Below are 21651 nucleotides of genomic sequence, written 5' to 3'. Positions count from 1 at the left end.
CCACCCACCTAAGAATTAGGCAAATGCAAAAAAGTGGGCCTCTGACCTTACAGGTGTACTACCATCCTCTAAAAAGATCCACCACCCCAGAACAAGTTGGCTGCTAGCAGCACATTAGGAAAGGAGACTTTCCTTTTTTTCCTCAGGTAGATCCAGCACTGCACCAGGCAAAATGCACCTGCACCAGGATACACAGTTGGGCAGGTGTGGAGTGCAGGAAGGTCCAGTCTCTTTTTGCCAACTCAAGGTCCCTTGTGCAGTGCACAGCCTGTGTAACACCCTGTAGCAGTCCTGCCTAGAATATCTCCCCAATACTTCTTCTTCGAAGCATCCTTAGAGTCACATGTGAGTACCCATTGCAAGAACTCATCTTGGCCACATGGTTAGTCTGGCTACATCTGCATTCTGTGGGTATGGGTGCAAGATGGGAAAGGCGGCAAGATTCCCCTGCAAACACATGGATGGAGCTAGTGCTCACTTGCAAGCTGCTTTAACAGTCTCACCTATCCCCACTAGCTGCCTAAGGCCAGCTCCCAAACTTCCATCTCCCAGGGTGGCCATTCTTGGAAAATGTTGAGGTGATCCTTCCAGCAGCATCCGACTTCCTATGTTTCCAGCACTCTTGTAGCAAGAGCTGGAACCTCCAGTGGCACTGGAAACTGCAATCACTGCATTCCAGAAGTACACCCCACTCCTTTTCATCCCTGTTCTGTTCCAAGCCAGGAGGACATAATGTAAGAATTGTTCCCCGCCCCCATCCCTCCACTTCCATCTGCTCATCAGATTAACTCTGACCTCCCCGCAGACTGGCTCACCAGTCTCCAGGGGACAGGTGCACAAGGGCCGACGCTGTCAACCACACAGACTCCTAGGACATCAGAGCAGCGGTGGTTTGGAGGCATCATCAAGCTGGACAGCCAGGACCCAAAATAGGGCAAATGGCAAATGCCCAGGCTTCTCCACTGTTTTTCCTGATCTGACACCTGCAAAGTTTTTGGGAACCCATACGTACAATATCACATGCATGGGTGGTTCTAGAATTTCTGTATGAGAGAGGCTTAGAAGTGACATTGGGGGTGGGAGTTGACACTATGGATGCTTGCCTTGAAACTACATTTGCACAGCAAACATAAAGTTTTTGTTAGCCCCCCAGCCCTTGTTTGGTGAGGTTATCACAGGGTTGAAATTGGATAAGATTACCACAGAAATTGTCTGGAACCTGTGTTTGCATAGCACACCCACTCTTTGCTTTAAACGTATGTCCCCGATCAATAAAAACAGCAATGTTCTCTGTTCAATGTTCTCTAAAGATGCCATGACTCACATTGTACATCAGATTGAGAAACATATCAGTGATTATGAGCCAAGAATGAAATAATGATAATTACATACATATTATATGGGGTGAGGCTTTGAGGATGCTGAGAAGAGATTTTTGAGGGAGGCTAAGATCCCCCAAGAAGCCAGACCTGTCTCCTGGGAGCAAGCCCTCACTTATCAGCCACTTAAAGAGGGCCACACGCAGGATTCTCCCGCCCCCCAGCATAGGTAGGGAACCAGGAGAGGTTCTTACTCGATGATAACGGAGGAAAGAGTATCAAGTGCAATGGTTAGAAGCACACTCCCTGCCTTCTGGCTCTGTCCAGGGTATGTGATCTTGGGCAAGTCACCTAATCTTGCTAACGTCCATTTCCTCACCTGGTCAGTCGGGATGCTCAGAGAGCAGCTGTCTCCCCAGCTCTGTGCACGTTACCTAGGACGATGCCTGAGAAGCTCTTCACGTGGCGCCTGGCACATAGTAAGAGTGAAGCATCCCACAAATCCTGACTCATCAGCCCCACCACCATCGCAGAAGGCTACTGGCATGTTACTGGGGCTCTTGGGGTTCAAGTGGAACCCCACTCGAACTTGTATCATCTCACCCAACCCAGTGAAGTGGATTCACTGTGAAGCTAATGACGCTTCGCTTAAGATTCAGAGCCCCTCCCAAGCCCTCCGTGTACTTTTTCTTACAAAGCACCCTTCCAATACTATATGCTTCAGGCCCCGTAACACTTGGCTCTGCCCCTGGGTTCAGAGATCTTGCTAGAGGCCAGAGCAGAGAGAAGCTTGCAGAAGCCCCTGCTGGGGAGAAGGATGCTGCGTGCTCTCTTTTCTTCCCTGGGGCTCCACCTGGGACCTCACAGGCCCACCCATCCTTCCACCGGTGATGCTCTACAAAGTGAGGCAACTTCCTCGCTCAGCCCTTCACATCAATTCTCAGAAGCCAGTGCCATGACAGCCCCACTTTGCAGACAAGGAAAGCGAGACCCAAAGAAGAAAGGAAGTTGGTCCAAGGTCCTGAGGTCAGCAGCTGCCCGGGAATGGGATGGTTTTTAAAAAGTGACCTCATCTTATTCCGGCATTTGTCGTTTCTCTCTTCAATGTCAAAGAAGTCCAAGAGCCTGGATCATTCCACATCAGAAAGCTTGTTTGTACATTAGACCTGGATCTCTTTGGCACCAGCTGGTATCACCTTCTTATTCCCTGTGCCCAAGGTGGGCTCCATCCTCCATGCAGCCCTCTCTGAACACCTCGCCCAGCTCCCCTGGTCTCTGCTCGTGGTGCTGGGTAATGTACCACTAAATTGCACCCTCTACCTGCTTTTCTTTTTTATGAACATTTAATAACGCATTGAGAGGTAGTGAAGCAACCGCCTGGTGGTAGAAGCCTTGTCCGTGCCCTCCCATAATGTCCCAGATGGGCCAGGCACCGTTGAGGGACCCGATCGGGGCCTGTGATGCCATCTTCTCCCAGGCCCCACTGCTGTTGACTTACATCGTGACATTCCTGACCTCAATCTGCAGCCTTTGGTGGAGGGATTTACTTTCTCTGAGAGTGCAGAAAGAGCTCAAGTTCTGGGTTCCGACAAGCCAGGGCTGGATCCACACTCAGGCACGTGCTGTGTGATTCTGGGCAAGTCACTTCATCTCTCTGAGCCTCATTTTTTCTTCTCTGGAAAATCGAGCTAAATAACCCTCCCTCTCTGCGGGGCACAGAAAGGCTGAAACAAAACGATGCCCGCAAGGCAAAGCTTCACTGCCAGGCTCCCGGTGAGGGTTCCTCAAACGCTGGCTCTTCCCATCAGGAAAGGGGCCTGGAGTAAAGCCAGCCCGCGTGCCTGTCGTGGGCACTTGCTGGGCACCAGTTCTAAGCGATTTACATATATTGCCTCGTCTGCACAACCCTATGGGTTGACGGTCTCATTTCCTCCCTTTTTACATGGGAGTTAAATGAAGTTCAGAGAGGTTCAGGGACTTGCCCCGGACCCTACAGCGTGGCACTCCTTCAGGGGATCCTGGTGACTGTCGGGTGAAACGTTGAACACCGCGCGCTCAGCGCATCCTCAGAGCTCATCAAAGGGGAGAGACTCACTCCCGGGCCAGTGAGGACGTCCCGGAGGCTGCGTGGGACGCGGCTCCAGGCGCAGCGGGGAAAGGGTTAGAGGGGCAGGGTACAGGGGAGAGGGCCGGGGGGCGCCCGGGAGGAGGAGGCGTTACCTTGGGCGGGAGGGCGAAGACCACCGGCAGCAGCGCGAGCGGCGCCAACAGCAGCACGAGCAGCCGCCGCGCGCTCCACACCTTCTTGGCCACTGTCGCCAGCGCTGCCATCGCGCGATCGCCCGGACTGCCCGGGCCTGGGCCCCGGCGCCGGCTTAAAGCCTGGGGGAGGGTCCGGGGAGGGCCCGGGGAGGGGACTGCGCTCGGGACCCGCCCTCTCCCTGCCCCTCCCGGAGGAAGAGGGTGGGGCCTGCGCCCCTGGGACTCGGGCAGGGGGCAGGGGACCGGGGTGGGGTGGGGGGGGGCGTGGACTGTCGGGATAGTTAGGGAACTTTAATCACGGGAACAAGGAATGGACTCCAGCCCTCAAGGCAGCGTGGCCTCGTGTTTAACCTGCGGACACCTGCGGAACCTTCCCTGGCCCCCCTTGCCCTCCCGTGGAAGGGGCGGTAAAGACGATGCGAGGATCAAAGCACTTGTTAGCATCGGGTTCCAGTCCTGACTCTGCACGGTCTAGCTGCGTCGCCTTGAGCGATGGCCCTGGAGCCTCAGTTTATTCATCCGCAAAGTGGGGCTGATGATAATGGCCTCTACCAGACTAGAGGTCTGTTGGGCAGTTAAATGGGATGATGCACGGCGCCTGGCACGGAGGAAGCGCTCCCTGGGAATCTCCACGGCTGTTCGTTTGACTTCCTCCCTGGGGTCGGTTGAGTCACCTGTAGGTAGGAGCCTGGAGGCATCTTTTCCTTCCTCCTGGATAAAAGCCCAGGAAGGAGCACAGCTGCTGAGTGATGTGGTAATTGCGTCCTTAGTTTTCAAAGAAACTGCCAAACTTTCTCCAGAGTGTTTGCACCACTTTCCATTTCCATCCGCGGCAAGTCAATGACCTAGTTTGTCCATGTCTTTGTCAGCATTTGGTGTTGTTCCTATTTTTTATTTTAGCCATTCTGATAGAGGTGTGGCAACATCTCACTGTGGCTTTAATATTTAATTTCCTAGTGACTGAGGATATTAAACATTTTTTCATGTGGCTTCTTTGCCATCTGCATATCCTCTTCCGGGAATCATCTTTTCCTGCTGTTTGCTTGCCAGTTGGACTGTTTGTTTTAAGCTACTGAGTTTTGAGGGTAATTTATATATTCTTACATATGTGGTTTGCAAATATTCCCCCACCCACCCCCAGCTTGTCTTTGCATCTCTTCAACAAAGAATTTCACAGAGCAAACATGGTAAGGGGGTGGCAGGAGATGAGGATCCTTACTAGGCCAGGAAGGACGAAAGTCCCAGCCCCCTCCTCCACTTCCTCTGACACAGCCCTGGGAAGGAAGCTGGGACACACTGTGACAGCCTGGTGAGGTTGGAAGTCAAGGCTCCTCAGGCAGCCTATGTTGGTGGGGGTGAGGTCACAGTTTTTTCCGTGGTGTTCCGCTGGAGTAAAGTCGGATTGTCTGATAGAGGTCTGGCTAGGCTGATCTTTCCCAGTGCTTTGGCTATAGAGTGCAGGTTCTTGTTGGGGCTTTCTGGGAGCTTCTGTGGGCATTTCTGGGTAGCCTGCTTCTTCCAAGTCTAAGATAGAGGAGGCAAAAATAAAACCCAATAGACTTTATCACCGGATTGTTCCTTGGGTCCCAAGGTACTGCCTTTATCTCTCTACTTTCCAGAGTCTTCTTGTTTTATGTGTATTGTACAGGGTTTTTCAGTTGTATTCAGCAGGAAGTAAAGAAAATTATGTCTACTCTGTCTTCTCATAAGTGGAGGCTCCTCTGTTCTTTTTTATTATTTCCCATGTGGGTCACACTGCCATGATTCCCATAAACCCCTAGGGCAAGTTATTTCCCAATGGACCCTTTGTAGGTTGTGATGAAACTTTCTCCAGTGTCCTTTCAAATTGGGCACCTGACCTTGAGCCAGCCCAATCACCGGCTTCATCAAAGGTTCCAGCCAGGTTAGTGGCAGACGACCTCGGATGGAGGGTGAGGCCCTGCAGGGAGCACTTTGGACATTCGAAGCCTGGGTGTGGGAGGATAGTTTTCCAAACCAGAGAAACTATTCACAGAGATTTGGGCCAGCTGACATCATAGAAACTGTGGCCCATTCCCCAAAGCCTGAGTGGAGGTAGTTGGGACCAGGATGTATTGCACCCAGGGTCCCTGGACTGGCTTCCTTGTTCTGGAAGGAGCTAAGAGATAAAGAGGACAGTATTTAGTATTACAGCAGAGGTTTCAGTCTAGTGGCTCAAATGGAATAATAATAAATAGCAAGCACATATACTGCACTCACTATGTGCCAGGCACTGTTTTCAGAACTTTACATGTTTTAACTCATTTAATCTGTACAATAATCTGTGTGCATTACCCTTCTGAATCTGTCACCCTGCATTAGACAAAGCTACATTTAACTTCTGGCTGTACCACTTGACTTCTTATGTAACCCTAGACAAAGGCTTTAACCCCAGTGGGCCTGTTTCCTTATCTGAAATGGAAACAAGAGTATGTGGCTCACAGGGATGTTGGAAGAATTAATAAGCAAGGCTGTAACATGGTACTTACACAGAGTAAGCATTCAACAGTTGACAACAATTATGATCATTCTGCTTGTGGCAGATTTTATTTTCCCAGGATGGCACCAACATCTATCTTCCATCCTCCATGGGCTTCCCATATGCTCCTCTTAAAACGTGATTGGCACTCTTCCCACTGAGAGCTGGAGGTCCACGTTCCCACCTGTTGAAAGTGGGTGGGGGCTTGTGCCACGCCAACCAAGAGAACACGGCAGAACTGATGCTATGGGATCTCCAAGGCTGAGCCATAAGGAGGGTACAGCTTCTGTTTGGTTCGCTCAGTCCTGGGATTCCTGTCCTTGAAACCCAGCTACCATATCTGAATGTCAGACTAAACCAGGCACAAAAGCCACAGAGAGAAAGCAAGGCTCTAAACGAGCAGCCAGCAACAACTAACTGGCATATGAGCAAACGAGCCTACAGATAATTTCAGCTCCTAGCCTTCGAGTCTTTCAGCTAATGTCCCAGACATGGTGGAACAGAAACCAGACACCCCCACGCTGCCCTCTCCAAATTTCTGAGCCACATGATCCATGAGCATAACAAATAGTTGTTTCATGTCATTGAGTTTTGGAGCAATTTGTTACATAGCAATAGGTAACTATTAGTATCGCTATTACTTTTCTCACCCAGAGTGAGCAAGTGGGGGCAGAGTAACAGAAGAAGGGATCAAACTCACAGAGGAAGTTGGTGGCAGAGATCACCCAGAACTTGCAGAGGCTGAATCCTCTAAGAAGAGCTTCTTACAGGAAGCAGAATCCACACAACATGAGGCCCCTCATTGGATGACTTGGACCTTAGCACCCTATAGGAGAAAAGGTGGCTCCCAGGCTGGATCCACTCACTCCCTTTCTTTGTTTCCCCCACTTTACACTGAGAAAGAAGTAGAATGTGGGAGGGAGTTCTTACAGAATTTCCACAGTTGATGGATGGTTTGACTACCATTTATTTTCATTCCCTGCTAGGCTTGTCAGTTAGATGAGGAAACTGAGGCTCAGAGAGATTAAGACATTTGCCCAAGGTCACACAGCTAGGGCATGATAGAGCTGAAATTCCTGTGATACACACCACCACTCCCCTACCACATTTTTAGAATTATTATTTTTTAGAAGATTTTATTTATTTATTATAGAGAGGAGTATGTGAGCAGGGGGAGGGGAGGAGAGGACCCCTCACACAGACTCCTTGCTGAGTGTGGAGCCCAATGTGGGATCAATCTCATGACCCTGAGATCATGACCTGGTCGAAACAGTCAGATGCTTAACTGACTGAGCCACTCAGACGCCCCTCCCCCCATTTAATGGGAGCACGCATACATATTGATTATGTCACCAGCCCAGGTTTTAAGGGCTTGCTGTGGGTCAAGCACTGTGCTGAGCACTTACATGAATGACCATGCCATGCCTGATGACCTGCCTTCTCCTTGATTGCTGAATGCCTCCCTCTTTGCAACCTTCCTTCTACTTTTTGAACATGCCCAGTACTTGGCATGACTGCTCCCTCTGCCTGGATGTCCCCCTGCGTCCCCTCCCACCATCCCATCTCAATGGTTGCTTTCTTCTCTCAAGTCTCAACTCAAATGTCACCTCTTCAGAGCACCCCCCCCCCATCTACTGGAACATAACCTTCCTCAACTCCTCAACTTCGCATCATACACTCTATAAAATCCCCGGAGTTCTTTCCTTCACTATGTGAGTCATCATTTGAAGTATTCTCCACTAGATTAAACTCCATGAGAACAAAGAGTCCAAATTACTCCCTGCCACATTCCCAGCACCTGGGACAGTACCTGGAACGTAGCAGAGGTCCAGTAAGTCCTGAAAAATTGAAAATGCCTTAAGTCATTGTACTTTATTATTATGAACATCAACCAAAAGCATGACTCTCATTCATTCACAAGTGTTAACTGAGCATCTACTATATACTGGGTATCATTCTTGGTGCTGGGGCTATAGCAGTGGACAAACAAGATTAAAATCTCTGGTCTTGTGGAGCTTTCCTTTTATTAGCTCTTTAATAAGATGAATGAATGAAATATGTCACATCTCCCATAGTGCTCACTGCTCTGGAGAAAAATAAAGCTGGGAGAGGGGAGAGTGCACGGGGAGTATTAGTACCAGCTTTCCACTCCCCCTCCACAGAAGGGGAGGACTCAGTGCCCCCCTCTTTCCCCCCTCACTAAGTCACGCACCACTGTCAGCATTTTTCAGTGGGACATTTTGGTCAGGCCTCTATAGCTCCAAGAGCAATATTGGCTTTGAATACAGTCCCAGCAGGTGGGCCTCAGGCTGGGGTTGGGATTAGTTTACCCCTTTTAGCTCTCTGGCTGGGTTTGAGGGGAAGGAGCAAGAGGTTCAGCCTTGCAGGGCCTTTCCTCTCTATGGGGGAGGGGGTAGGCCCAGAGTAACCCGTATCCCCCCCCCCCGTCCCCCCCCCCCCCCAGGCCCCAGCCAGTGGGCTCATCTAACTCTGGGTTCTGGGCCATCCCCTAACCTTCTGTGTCCCAGGCAGGAGAGGAAGGTTTACAAATACGAGGAGGCCTTTGATCTTGATCGGCACCAAACCCCCAGGGTTCTGAATGTTTTTTGTTCCAAGCTGCAGGCCAGGACCATCCTCTGTTTTGCCTCCAGCAGGGAAGACTGTGGGTAGGTGGTGTGTGCGTGTGTGTGCATGTGTGTGTGTGCGTGTGCATGCGTGTGTGTGTGTGTGTGTGTGTGTTTGGGGTAGTGGGAGGAAGCCTCATGTGGCTCCATGATTTTCTTTTCCACAAGCAGGCTGCACTGGCATGAGGGAATTCAGTTCAGCAAATTTTACAGAGCACCTACTACCTTCTAGGCACTATTGTAGAAACCGTAGCTGGAGCCGGGGACAAACCAGTCCCCTGCCCACAGGGTAAACATGAAGCAATCAAGCAGATGAATGTGAAAGACAGCAGCAGGTGCTCAGGAATGGGATGAAAGTCAGGCTGCGGGGAAGCCTGGGTGGCTCAGCGGTTTAGCGCCACCTTCGGCCCAGAGCGTGATCCCGATTCCGGGATGGAGTCCCATGTTGGCTCCCTGCGTGGAGCCTGCTTCTCCCTCTGCCTGTGTCTCTGCCTCACTCTCTGCGTTTCTCATGAGTAAATAAATAAAATTTTAAATAAATAAATAAATAAAAAAGAAAGGCTAGGGAGGGCTGGGAGGGGGTGTCACTTTTACATAGGGTGCTCACTGGAGACCTCTCAAAGTGGCATTTGGCAGAGACCTACAGGAAGTGAGGGAGGCAGCCACATCAAGATCCGTAAGGAACAGTGTTGCAGGCAAAGGGAACAGCAAGTACAAAGTCCCTGAAATAGCAGCAGGACTGTCTGTTGGAAGAATGGGGTGACCAAGTAGGGGCAGAGGAACAGAAGGGGCCAAACACACAGAGGAAGCTGCTGGCAGAGATCGGCCAGGTCTTCAGAGGCTGAATCTCAGTCCAGGGGTCTCACCTTCCAGCCCACGAAGGGAAGGGGCTGGAGTCTGCCTGTAATGCTTCTTCACTTTGACCTCAGTAGAGAGGCCTGTGCTGCCCAATATGCCAAGCTGACCCAGGAAGGCAGCAAGATGCCAATGAAGCAGTATGACTTTAGGGGACGGGTATCTGTGTTTTGGTTAGGAATATTTTGGCTTCAAGTGATAGGAAACCTGGCTAAAGCACTTTCAGCTTCAAAGATGCTTACTTATACAAGTCATAAGTCAGGGAAAAGAGGTCTGAGGTGTGACATCACTAAGGATGGACTCACATTTCTGCCCATTCTTTATTCCCTTGTCTTCCTCTCACTGATGCTTTATCCAAAGGGCAGCCTCTGGTCCCAAGACAGCTGCTGAACCTCCAGTTATCACCACTGCACTTAAAGGGAGGAATTGCTGATTGGGGGGGGGGGGGCGGGGTGTGTTGGAATCAGGGCATAAAGAGAATTCTCACACCTTTCCTAACTTCTCTGCCCCAGAAGCAACTTCTGCAGATTTGCTTTATGTCTTATTGGCCAGAAAAAAGTCACATGCCCATCTGTATATCAGGGACCAGGCCGACATTCCCTGAGATGAAGCCATTTTCACCTACTAAGTACCTGAACAAATAGAGGCTCTGTCCAAAAGGAATCAAGAGGGTGGCTTTTGGTTGGCAAATGACAGTGCCTGGCATAAGCTCTATCATTTATAAGCTGATGACTGGGCAAGTCACTTAGCATCTCTGAGACTTGGCTTCCTCATCCTTAAAATGGGTACAGTAAATAACTGCTGTTTCTGCCTTCTTAGCATCTACCCGCCGTCCTTCTCAGGAACACTTGGATTTTCTTTAGGGCCGTGGTTCTCAGAACAGCATCACTTGGGAACTTGTTAAAATGCAAATTCTCAGCTCAGGCCCAGAACTTTGGATTCGGAAACACTGGAGTTGGGGCCAGCAGTGTGGGGAAGTGTACCTGTGTATCTTTGGCTTCTAAGTGGAGCAAATGATGCTTTATTATAATTGCCTATTTGTTGTTTGTAAAAATTATATTAATAGGTCATATGATAGAACAGTTGCTAGTCGTTACAATGTGCCAGACACTGTGGTAGCACTCTACATGCATTATTTCACTGATGCTTGTGCTGGGCATCGACCTGCAGCCCAGGTCCCCAAGACAAGCCTGATTGCCCCAAATGTAGGAAGTATGGTCAGGAGACAGCCACCAGCTGTCAGCCCTTCAAGGATGGTGTCCCTGCAGAGAATGGCCTCACCCACGTTCATGCCCACCAGTGACTGTGTGATGGGGGATTATGAGGGCCTGTTCATCTCAGCCCAACTTGGGACATCACTGCAGGGCCACTGTAGCCAAAAGCTCCCCATGGGGTCAGCTGAGGCCATTGCTGGGTCTGTTTTCTGATCGTACTTCTCCCCCTTCTCTCTCTTGCCCTCTCCTGCCCTTCTCTTCCCTTTTTCCTTCCCTTCTGTGAAGGATGACCCTCAAAGGGACACTTTAGTAAACATCCCACCTACATTGCAGCTCACAGTCTGCTTCCTGGGATTCTGACCCATGACCGCTCACGGCAGCTCCACGAGGTAGGCACCATCATCAATCCATCTTACAGATGGGGACACTGAGGCTCCAAGAGGTGCGATGAGTGGGTCCCATGTCACACAGCTGGTAAGCAAGGAGACATGAGATGAGAAGCCATCAAGTTTCTGATTAGAGTAGCAGCATAGATTGGCTTTACAAGGGTGCCTCTGGTTGTTGAACAGGGGAGAGTATGGAAGGTAGGTCAGAAGCAGGGGGAGCAATGGGGACACGGTGGATTGCAGCAGTGTCGAAAGGGGGGGAAGGGGCTCCAGGGTGGAGCTGGGCTCCGTCATCCCTGTAGCTTCTTCAAGGTCCAGCACAGAGCCAGACACAGCCAAGGTGCTCAACAAATACCCAGTGAATGACTGAGTGAAGAGGTGAGGGAGTGAATGACAAAATTAAATCAGGAGAGAACTAGACAGCCCCACACAGCCCGAGTGATTAGCACAGGGCCTGCCAGAGAGGGATGCTCAGCTGAGGTGCTGAGTGGATAAATGAACCAAGTTCCAAGTAGGGAGAGAGATGGAAAGGAGGGAAGGAGAGGAAGGCGAAGGAGGGGCAGAGGAGGGAGGGGACGAGAGAAGGGGGGAAGGAGGAGGATGGAATGGGAGGGAAGCTTCTTCACACTGACAAGGACAGTAACTGGCGACCTCTGCTGGCAAACAGAGCCACTCCTCTGGGCCCCAGAAAGGGTGGTTGGGTCGTTTGGAGTGGCAGCACTGTGAATTCAGGGCACTAGAGGAAAGTCCCAGTGCCCTGTCAGCTGGGTTCTCACAGCCAGGGGTTCTAGCAGCCAGTGGCAGCAGGGTCAGGACCAGGATGAGGCAAGGGAAGCTCTCCTGCAGGCACACGTTTAAGGGAGCACCTAAAAACTCAATAAATCAAGACAAGTATCTTAATGTGGTATTTTAAAAAATCAACTTGGCTGACTATGGCCCACAAGTTAGCTGCCTGGCTTTGTAAATAAGTTGTTATCGGAACCAGGACCTATCCCAGCAGAGATGAGACACAGGTCCCCTCAACGGTGCAGGGGTTGCCAGATCCTCGTGGCAAGCACATGCCGTGAGTGTGGTCACTTTACCAAACAAGAATGTGCCTGCTGGACAGGGCACTCACACTGCCCAGTTTGGGTAACTCTACTCCGTGGTCCATAGGCCAGCCACAAGAGCTCTTCTAAATGTTCTAGAAAGATGTGGGCATTGTGTGCTTGGCAGTGTTGGACATATCACAATGTCACATCATATTTTCCTGGCTATGCCACTCACTAGCTGTGTGACTTCAGCCAAGCAAGGCTCCATTCCCCTGTGCTTCAATTGCCTCCTCTGTCAAATAGGTTAATGCATGCAAAGAACTTAGTAACTGCTCAATGGTGAACTGCTAGGCTTAAAAATGTGGGACTGAATCCCAGCTCTGTCACTTATATGACCCTAAGGACATGATATTTTGCATTGCTGAGCATATTTCCTCATCTGTAAAATGAGGTTTATAACTCCTGCCTGGGAAGGTTCCCATTGGAATTCACACGGAGCTGCTAGTGCCACTGGCTCACAGTGCCACTGCAAAGTACCAGCTGTCCCCACGAGGACTTTGAGGAAACTGGAATTGCGGTGGGTTGCTCAGCCCTTTGTGAGATACTGAACCAGGGGTGGAATTCATGGCTCGTCTAGGAATGCTTGAATCCATTACTTCCTGTCATGGGCCACAGGCTGAGCATACAAAGGGACAGTTCTCCTCCTGGGAACATTTGGGGTTTCTCCAGTATCCCCCTCTCCCTCAATGCTTACAAAGATCATTTTAACTTCTCCACTGCCGCTGGCCACAGTGCCACACACACCAACAGGGCCAAGAGGTTCACAGCACATGCGCCAAGGCCTCCGCTCCAAGGCCACCACCATCACTGACCTGGCTAGTGGAGCAGCCTTCCCCCTGATTTCTCGCTTCTCTGATTGCCCTCTCTGAGCCCCTTTCTACCAATGTAAATGTCTCCCTGTTTAAAAGACTGAGATGCAGTGAGAACAAAACCCAGGCTGGTTACAAGGCCCTGTGTGATCTGGTCCTTCCCTCTTCCCCCATATCATTCCCTGCTCCTCCTCCACTCTGCTCCCTGCAAACCCGCCACCCTGGCCTCACTGCCCAAGAATGCTCCGCCTTTGCCAACTTTGTCCCTGTGCCTGGACCATGCTCCCCGCTTCCCACTTCTGCACACAGCATTTCCAGTGTCAGTTTGTTTCCTTGTAAGAGTAAGGACAGCCTCGTGTCTCCTCTGTAACTCCAGTGCCTGGGCACACAGCAAGCACCAGGTTTTGCTAACTTACTGCCTGCATGTGCATGTGAACCACTCACTCTCCCCACAAGGCAGATACCAGCCTTATTAGCCTTACAGTACATGTGAGGAAATGAGCCCTCTCAGTCATGCTGAAAATAGTCATTGAGGGGATCCCTGGTTGGCGCAGCAGTTTGGCGCCTGCCTTTGGCCCAGGGCGCAATCCTGGAGACCCGGGATCGATTCCCACATCGGGCTCCCGGTGCATGGAGCCTGCTTCTCCCTCTGCCTAGGTCTCTGCCTCTCTCTCTCTCTATCATAAATAAATAAAATTAAAAAAAAATGAAAATAGTCATTGATAAAATTATTGCCAGCTCCTAGGGCCCCTGAAGTTTTTTGAAAATGTTATAGAATGTCAATACATACTATAATAATATAAAGATAAAATTATAACTATATAAATACTAAGTATAATATGACAATATAAATATATAAAATAATATTACAAATAATAATATAATCATAACCAGCATCTCATTTCTTAAAGAATCATGAAGAGCATGTGGGCTTGGGAATCATGTAGAAGTATCCCTTGCTACCTGTGACATCTTGGGCAAGGTCACCCCTCTTGAAGCCCATTTCTCCATCCACAAACTGGGGAGAATACCTTAGAGTTGTTTTAAATACGGTATAAACACTCCTGGCACAGTATCCAACAAGCAGTAAACAGGCAACGATATTAACACTCCTCTCTCTACTGGTCATCTACCCAGGAAGGGAAGTTTTTGTTCATCCCTGGGCATCTGCCACAGGCAGAGTTGACTATGGTGAAGGAGACATAGCCCCAGACTCCCAGGAATGCTCACTCCCCATGCACACCCCAGGATCCAATATGATACCAGCTACATATAAGGCACTCAAAATATTTATTTGCTAACTGGAGCTGGCAAGGAGGAAAGGTACTTTATTATACCTCCCCACAGCCACACACCTCTAGGGGAGAAACTGAGGACGGGCAGGGTTTTAAGTGTAAGTTAATTTGTGGCATCTTGCACCTTAGCTCAGTTTTCCTGCCCCTTCCCTCAAATCAGGCTTTATCAAATTCTAGTCCTTTCCAGGCCACTTCACCTCTTTTGTTCTATATACTTACTACCTGTGACCAAAATGGACTCATCTAGGTAAACTAAAAGTAACTTTGTATCAGTCAACTTTCTGACAGAGCAACAAAAATAAAAACAATGCTCTATAAAATTATGTACATTTCAGCTGCCTGGCTGCTATGAGCCTGCTTTTTTTTTTTTTTTTTTTTTTTTACAAGACCAATTGGAGTAAAGCAGTATTTTTCCTTTCTTGACTATGACCCTCAAAAAGAAGTATACTTTATATCAAAACCCAGTATATACCCTTGTCTACACACACCTTTGAAACAAGTTTTCTAAAACAGTACTTACATGTCATGCACTCTGATTTCCTAGTCTATGATACTACTTCAGTTTTAAAATGCCGGTGATATCCCATATATTGGTTTCCAAAGGACTAGGCCATGTACACAACAAAAAAATGCTGGATTAGCAGGCTGATAGAGACATCCGTCACCAACTGAGACTTTGTCTTTGTCTCACCCAAAGGACTGAAAGGCAAATAACATCCTCATTATGTGGTTCAATGTTCTGCAATGCCATGTCCACGTACCCAACGTATATACGGCACAGCGGGAGAAAGCCTGTCCTAGATTTCTTTTAGATACACAATTCTGCTTAGAATGTGTTGAGAACTGTGGACAATAATGATACTTAACAAGCATGATCACAGACAGCACTTAAAATGTCTCAACACCTTTATTTAGGTCTAATCTCGTATTTGGAGCACTCCTTCACGTTCCTTTTGACATAAATGGCCTAAATGCCTGTACGCATCAAACAGACTCTTCTACCCAACCATGGACCTCTTTCTTCCTCTTAGGCGAACTTCATCTAATTTTTTTAACACTGGCCTGGACTTTTTGGAGAAGGTGGAGTAGCTTTTCAGAAAGGCTTCAAACACAGTCTCAGTTTTGGGGTGGGTACTGAGGAAGGCTTTCTCTAGCACGTAGAGGTCAACTCCCTTATCTTCTGGAAGTGCTGAAATGAAACTCAGCCCAAAGTCTATGAGCACAATGTTCAGCTGTTCCACAGGGGGTTTCAGGAGCATGTTCGAGGTGGTGAGATCACCATGAATGAGGTCTTCATCGTGCATTCGAGCCAAAACCTGCCCAACTGTCTTGGCTAGGCTGAGGAGACTTTGAGGAGTTTTTTCAGTCTCCATGGTAGACTGAATATAATCTCGAACAGTCACTGAGCCTTCGATTTCTTCCATGTATAAGCAGTTGGATGCATAGTCTACAAAAAAGACAACTGGAGCAGATATCCCTGCAATCAAGATATAAATGGTTATTGGATTCAATTCTTTCCTAATGTTAAGTTTGATTTTCAAAGACTGAGCCAGACTTTTACAGTGCACATCTGCTTCTTCTAGGAAAAGAGATTTAGGAATGCTGCAGAATAGTACAACTTAACTCATCTGGAGGTTTCTTTCCCCTGTTCATGCCCTGCAGGACTGTGCCTTAAGCCACCCCACAGCTAGGTTTAGGAGTGCCAAAGCGCCCTCCTCCTTTCTACTCTTTATGACTGGATTTTATGTGTCCTACTTCTTCTAAACAACAACAACAAAGAGCCAGAAGGGTAAGCATAGTCAGAGTAGGTTCTTTTATCCTCACAAGGATACAGATGGGCCAAACAATGTGTTGCCTGAAATAATCACCTTTACAGTCAGAAATGGTGGATTCAAATTCTGGCTCCCTTCCTTATTAGTTGTTTGACCTAAAAGTCAAATCAATTCTCCAAGCCTCTGCTTCTGTTTCTAGAATATGAATCATTTAAGAATTCATTGCATTCAAAGACTGAATGACAATCAGGCCCAGCACGCTTTTCTACATACTGGAGCCATCTCAGTTGAGGATACAGCAGGAAACAAAGCAGCTATGATCCCTACTTAATGGAAATTATGTCCTAGAGAGAGTGAAAATAGAGAACAGGAGCACACAAATAACCCCATTAAATCCATGCAAGGGCAGAGATAGATAGATATAGATATAGATATAGATATAGATAGATATAGATATGTCTGCCTGCTGGCTACAAAATTTCCTCCAGCTCTCCCATCACCTAACAATGTCCTGGTGTAAAGCAAGTGCCTAAAGAATATTAATAGGGCAGCCTGGGTGGCTCAGTGGCTTAGTGCCTGCCTTCGGCCCAGGGTGTGATCCTGGAGTTCCTGGATCCACTCCCACATCGGGCTTCCTGCATGGAGCCTGCTTCTCCCTCTGCCTGTGTCTCAACCTCTCTCTCTGTGTGTCTCTCATGAATAAATAAATAAAATCTTTTAAAATATTATTTTTATTTTATTTTTATTTTTTTTTATTTATGATAGTCACAGAGAGAGAGAGAGAGAGAGAGAGAGAGAGAGGCAGAGACACAGGCAGAGGGATAAGCAGGCTCCATGCACCAGGAGCCCGACGTGGGATTCGATCCCGGGTCTCCAGGATCGCGCCCTGGGCCAAAGGCAGGCGCCAAACCACTGAGCCACCCAGGGATCCCCAAAATATTATTTTTAAAAAAGAATATCAATAAAAGAAAGAAAGGACATGTAAAAGTCAAAGGCCAGTGTTTGAGTCAGAGTAATGGGCTGAGAGCCTGGCTGGGTCACTAACTGTGCAACCTTGAACAAGTTACCTGAGCCTCAGTTTCTCATCTGAGGACAAGGCATACCCTGGTGGTGTACAATGGTGTTTTATTGATTTGTTTTAAAAGATTTTATTTACTTATTCGTGAGAGACACAGAGACAGAGGCAGAGACACAGGCGGAGGGAGAAGCACCTTGGCTCAGTTTAGCCGGGAGCCCGATGCCAGGACTCGATCCCAGGACCCTGGGATCGTGACCTGAGCCAAAGGCAAATAAATGCTCAACCACTGAGCCACCCGGGCGTCCCTTCACGAAAAAGCAAGAGAGGATTCAATGAAATCTAAAATGGACAGAGTGCTGTGGACCAGCCATACATTCCAACGTACGGTGAATTCCCTTCACAGGGGAGGACGCCTAAGCCGTTTGTTGCAAGCTTTGCATTTGAAGCGGTGGGGGGCGGGGGTGTCGGTATTTGAACCCAGAGAGCCTGGCTCCACGGCAAGCATTTGTAATTCCACCTGCTCCTTAACTAAAAGGAAGGAAATGAAGAGAGAATGCACGGGCACGGAGACGGCAGAAATGGGGAACCTGAGGCTCGGGGCGCTGGGCGTCGCGCGGAGTACCAGCGGTGGAGCAACGGCTCCGGGACACATGCTCGCGGCTGCTAGAACCAGCTGCTAAGAAACGCGGCTCCTGAGAACGGACGAAACGGAGAGCGACAGGGGAGGGCAGAAGTCAGGCAGGACGTGCACAGGCAGGGAGGCGGAGCAGGCAGGGCGCGCGGCGCGGCGCTCTCGGAGACCCCCGCCCCGCCGCCGCCCCGCGCCGCCCCCGCGCCCCGGCCCGCCCGCCTCACCTGCGCGGCGGCAGCGGAGCAGCGCCCGGGCCTCCTGCACCGTCCGCCGCCGGCCGAGCCGCGCCTCCAGCGCCGGGTGCCGGTAGCCCTTGGGGAAGCGGTGCTTCACCACCGCCGCGCGGCCCTGGAAGCGGCCGCGGAACACGCGCGCCTCGGCGCCCTGCTTCACCAGTTCCAGGCCGCTCAAGAAGCGGCTGTTCCGCTCCCGGGCCGCGGCCAGCGCCTCGGCCTCCCGCGGCGGCTCCTCGCTCTTCGCGCCGGCAGCGGCGTCGGGGGCCGCCATGACTGCGCCTCGGCGCCGCCTCTCGGAGCCCGTCGGCTCCCTCCGGAAACTGCCGGCGATGTTCGGCTCGCCCCGTGAGTCTTCGGGCCTCTTCGGCCACTCCGAGCCCGACGCTTCCGCCTGCGGCAGTGGCCCCGCCTCCCACATCTTCGGCTATCTCCGTGCGCCCTCGGCAACGCTCGGCAACTCTCGGCCGTCCTCGGCTCTCTCCTGAAGTGCCGGGTCTCTTGGTCGGCCTTGGTGCTCACGCCTCCCGGTTCTTGGGCCCTTTGCGGAAATCGTTTATTAATTGTATCCCTTCTTCACTCTTTTTTTTTTAAAGATTTTATTTATTTATTCATAGAGACAGAGAGAGAGGCAGAGACATAGGCAGAAGAAGCAGGCTCCATGCAGGGAGCCCGACGTGGGACTCGATCCTGGGTCTCCAGGGCCATCCCCCGGGCTGCAGGCGGCGCTAAACCATTGTGCCACCGGGGCTGCCCTCTTTTTCTTTTTCTTTTTTTTTTAAGAATGTATTTATTTATTTATTCATGAGAGACATAGAGAGAGCGAGAAAGGAGAGACACAGGGAGAGGGAGAAGCAGGCTCCACGCAGGGAGCCCATCGCGGGACTCGATCCCGGATCGCCAGGACCACGCCCCGGGCCCAAGGCGGTGCTAAACCGCTGCCCGTCCCCTCTTTACTCTTAAAAGCGTGCTAGTTTGGATGATAAATTATATGGTCACCCTATGGGTCGTAGAGTGGTGGCAGGGGATGGGTAGTGGTACAATTTCAAATATGGTAATTAAGAAGGCTTCTTTGAACACGTAATGTTTGAGCCCTGTGAATGGATGCCTGCGAGATGAGCATTCTGGGCATAGGGAATGGCAAGTGCAAAGGCCCTGGGGGAGAAGTATGCTTTGCATGTTTGGGGAAGAGCAAGTTTTTTAACCTCTCTGTGCTTTAGTTTCTCATCTATGTATAAGATTATAAATAATATCCATCATGGAGGCTTTGTGAGGATTAAATGAGTAACTAGAAATAAAACCCATAGTACCATGCCAGGCACATGATAAGCATATCATCTATGGAGGTGAAAGCTAATATTATTTATGGAGGGCTTAATACAATAGCTATTATAAAAAGACTCCCAGCATCCAACCACTATTCAGGGGGATGGGCCTCCCCATAAAGTGATATCAGAGCCACATTGCACTGTAGATGACCCCCGTTACCCCATGTCTTGGCTGCCAGTGCTCAGACACAGGAGCAAAGGGTTAGTGTGGCTTGCTGCAAGAGCCCTGACTTGTACCACCTGGGGATGGCTGTGTGTCTTAGTGATTGTATTAGTTAGGGTACAGGATAAGCTGCTATAACAAAGTGACCCAAAAATAGTGGCTTATTATGAGAGATCTTTCTTTGTTATGTAGGAGCATAGCTCTGGCATCCTCAACTGGTTGCTACCTTCTCTGAGTCTATTCCAGTTGTACCCCTACTCCAGTTGGCAAGAAGAAGAATTAGAGTGAGGATAGGCAGCTAAGAATTTGATCCAAAGTTCCACACATCGCTTCCACTCACATCCTCTTGGCCAGAACTGAGTCACATGGCCCCTGAAGCTAAAAAGGAAGCTGGAAAAACCTATTCTCTAGGCAGGGCAGTCATGAACTCAGCTAAAACTTTGGGAGAGTATTACTAAAAGGAAGTAGGGGAGGAATTATAACAGGAGAAAATTAGTAGGCTGCCACAGTTTTGGTATTTTAAGCTGCAAGGAGCAGATTTGTCAACTAAATAGCTTACTTAGGATAAACAATACGTTCATTTATTATCCAACAGAATAAAATTTTAAGAAGTCATGGGTCCCAGGTATCCTTCAGTTACTTCATGATTTTAAGAACCCATGGTCTTCCCATTTTTCTACCTTCATGTCTGTATTCATACCCTTTACCAGCCTTAGCTTTGGTCCTCACACTTGTCATCTTATGGTCACAAGACGGCCACCAAAATTCCACACATGATATGAAGTTATAAAAACATCTGGCTAAAGAAGAGAGGTGCTACATCCTATGCACCACTCTTTGGGAGAAAACCCTTTGCTAGAAGTCCCTCCTCTCCCACCAGCCTTCCTCCATGGGACATTGGCCACAATAGGGCCACGCATCTTTGCTTTAGCTCCTGAGGAAGATGGAAAAGTGAGAATCTGGCATTTTTGGCCTGTGCAGATGGAGACCTGCTCTAGAAGCAAGGAGGAAGGGAGCTAGGCATAGCCACTGGGGAGGCAGCCACAAATGCCTGGTGCACTGTGTGTGATGCAGCCACAAGCACCATTTCTTTGAGGTTCAGATTCATCATCCTCAGAATGAGGATAATTAGTTTGACTGTGACAATTGCTTATTAAGATTAAATAAGATGTTGCTCGTGAGGGTTGCCTGGGGGATGGCAGACACCGTTTGCTCATTTTCCTTCCCCCATCATTGGGACCCTGTTTGAAATACCAAAGAAAGACCCTTTCGTCCAAGGGTTGCTATGACACCAAGCCTCAGCTCTGCAGTCCCTGCATTCCATTCATACACAGGGCAAGCCACCTTTTCAGGCATCAGACCCTTTGTGTTGGCACAATGTGGTTTCCAGCACCTTTCATCAGCCCAGACTACTCAAAGCTCACCCAGAACCAATTCTATTTACGAAGCCCAGTTTCCCAAGTTTGTGGCTTCATTATCATCATTGTTAGTGGCCACATAGCCATCTCCATGGTAACCAAATCTGTCTGAACCCCTCCTTTGGAAAATCCACTGTGCAAACATATTTACAAGTCCCAGTTGCTATGGTCAGACTGGTTCTGGCTTCTATGGTAGGAAAACCTAGTTTAAAACCTTTCAGTGCCTCTGCATTATACTTAAGATTAAAGACCCACGAGGTCCTGCGTGGGACCCTTCTGTCCCTCTTCAAATCTCGTCTCTGCCAAGCTCCCATTTGCTGTCTGATACCCAAACACATTTGCCTTCTATCAGTCTCTCAATTCTTGCAGCCTGTCTCTTGTGAGAGGGCCTTTGCACCTGCTGTTTCCCATGCCAGAAGTGCTCTTCCCTCCCTTTGTTGCCTAGACCCATCCAGATACCTTTCCATGCTCAGCTCAAATGTCACTTCCTCAAATGTCCTTCCTGACTTCTCAGAGGAGAGAAAGTCCAACTTTGATCAGTTCTGACATCCCTTTTTGGCATCGTCACAGACTTCCCTTTTTTGTTTTTGTGGCAATTTAAGTCATGGCAGGATTTAATTTCTCACTGGTTGTTGCTTGGAGGCCACCCTCAGCTCTTGCCACTTGGGCCTCTCCATCACTCAGCTGACAAGCTGGCAGGTGACTCCATCAGAGAGGGTGAGTGAGAGATCTGGAG

General features: G+C 49.4%; 2 protein-coding genes across 2 annotated transcripts in view; both read right to left on the bottom strand.

Annotated features, from left to right (window-relative positions):
- The window catches only part of SLC13A3 (solute carrier family 13 member 3), a 77631-nt gene extending 73974 nt beyond the window's left edge, over nucleotides 1-3657 (bottom strand). The window contains exon 1 of the mRNA XM_055304820.1: nucleotides 3540-3657. Coding sequence (XP_055160795.1) covers nucleotides 3540-3650 — 111 coding nt within the window. The 5' untranslated portion in view covers nucleotides 3651-3657. The remainder of the gene's footprint in view (nucleotides 1-3539) is intronic.
- An 11583-nt stretch (nucleotides 3658-15240) lies between these two features.
- On the bottom strand, nucleotides 15241-18309 carry TP53RK (TP53 regulating kinase). Its single transcript, XM_055302453.1, has 2 exons — nucleotides 17998-18309; nucleotides 15241-15829 (listed from the first exon to the last, which is right to left on the bottom strand). The coding sequence occupies exons 1-2, from the start codon at nucleotides 18278-18280 to the stop codon at nucleotides 15351-15353; spliced, it is 762 nt and encodes a 253-aa protein (XP_055158428.1). The 5' UTR covers nucleotides 18281-18309; the 3' UTR covers nucleotides 15241-15350.
- Nucleotides 18310-21651: the final 3342 nt, after the last annotated feature.

Source organism: Nyctereutes procyonoides, unplaced genomic scaffold (assembly GCF_905146905.1).
Source record: "Nyctereutes procyonoides isolate TBG_1078 unplaced genomic scaffold, NYPRO_anot_genome, whole genome shotgun sequence".
In the NCBI taxonomy this organism is placed as follows: Eukaryota; Metazoa; Chordata; class Mammalia; order Carnivora; family Canidae; genus Nyctereutes; species Nyctereutes procyonoides.
This window is presented reverse-complemented; position numbering and strand designations above follow the sequence as displayed.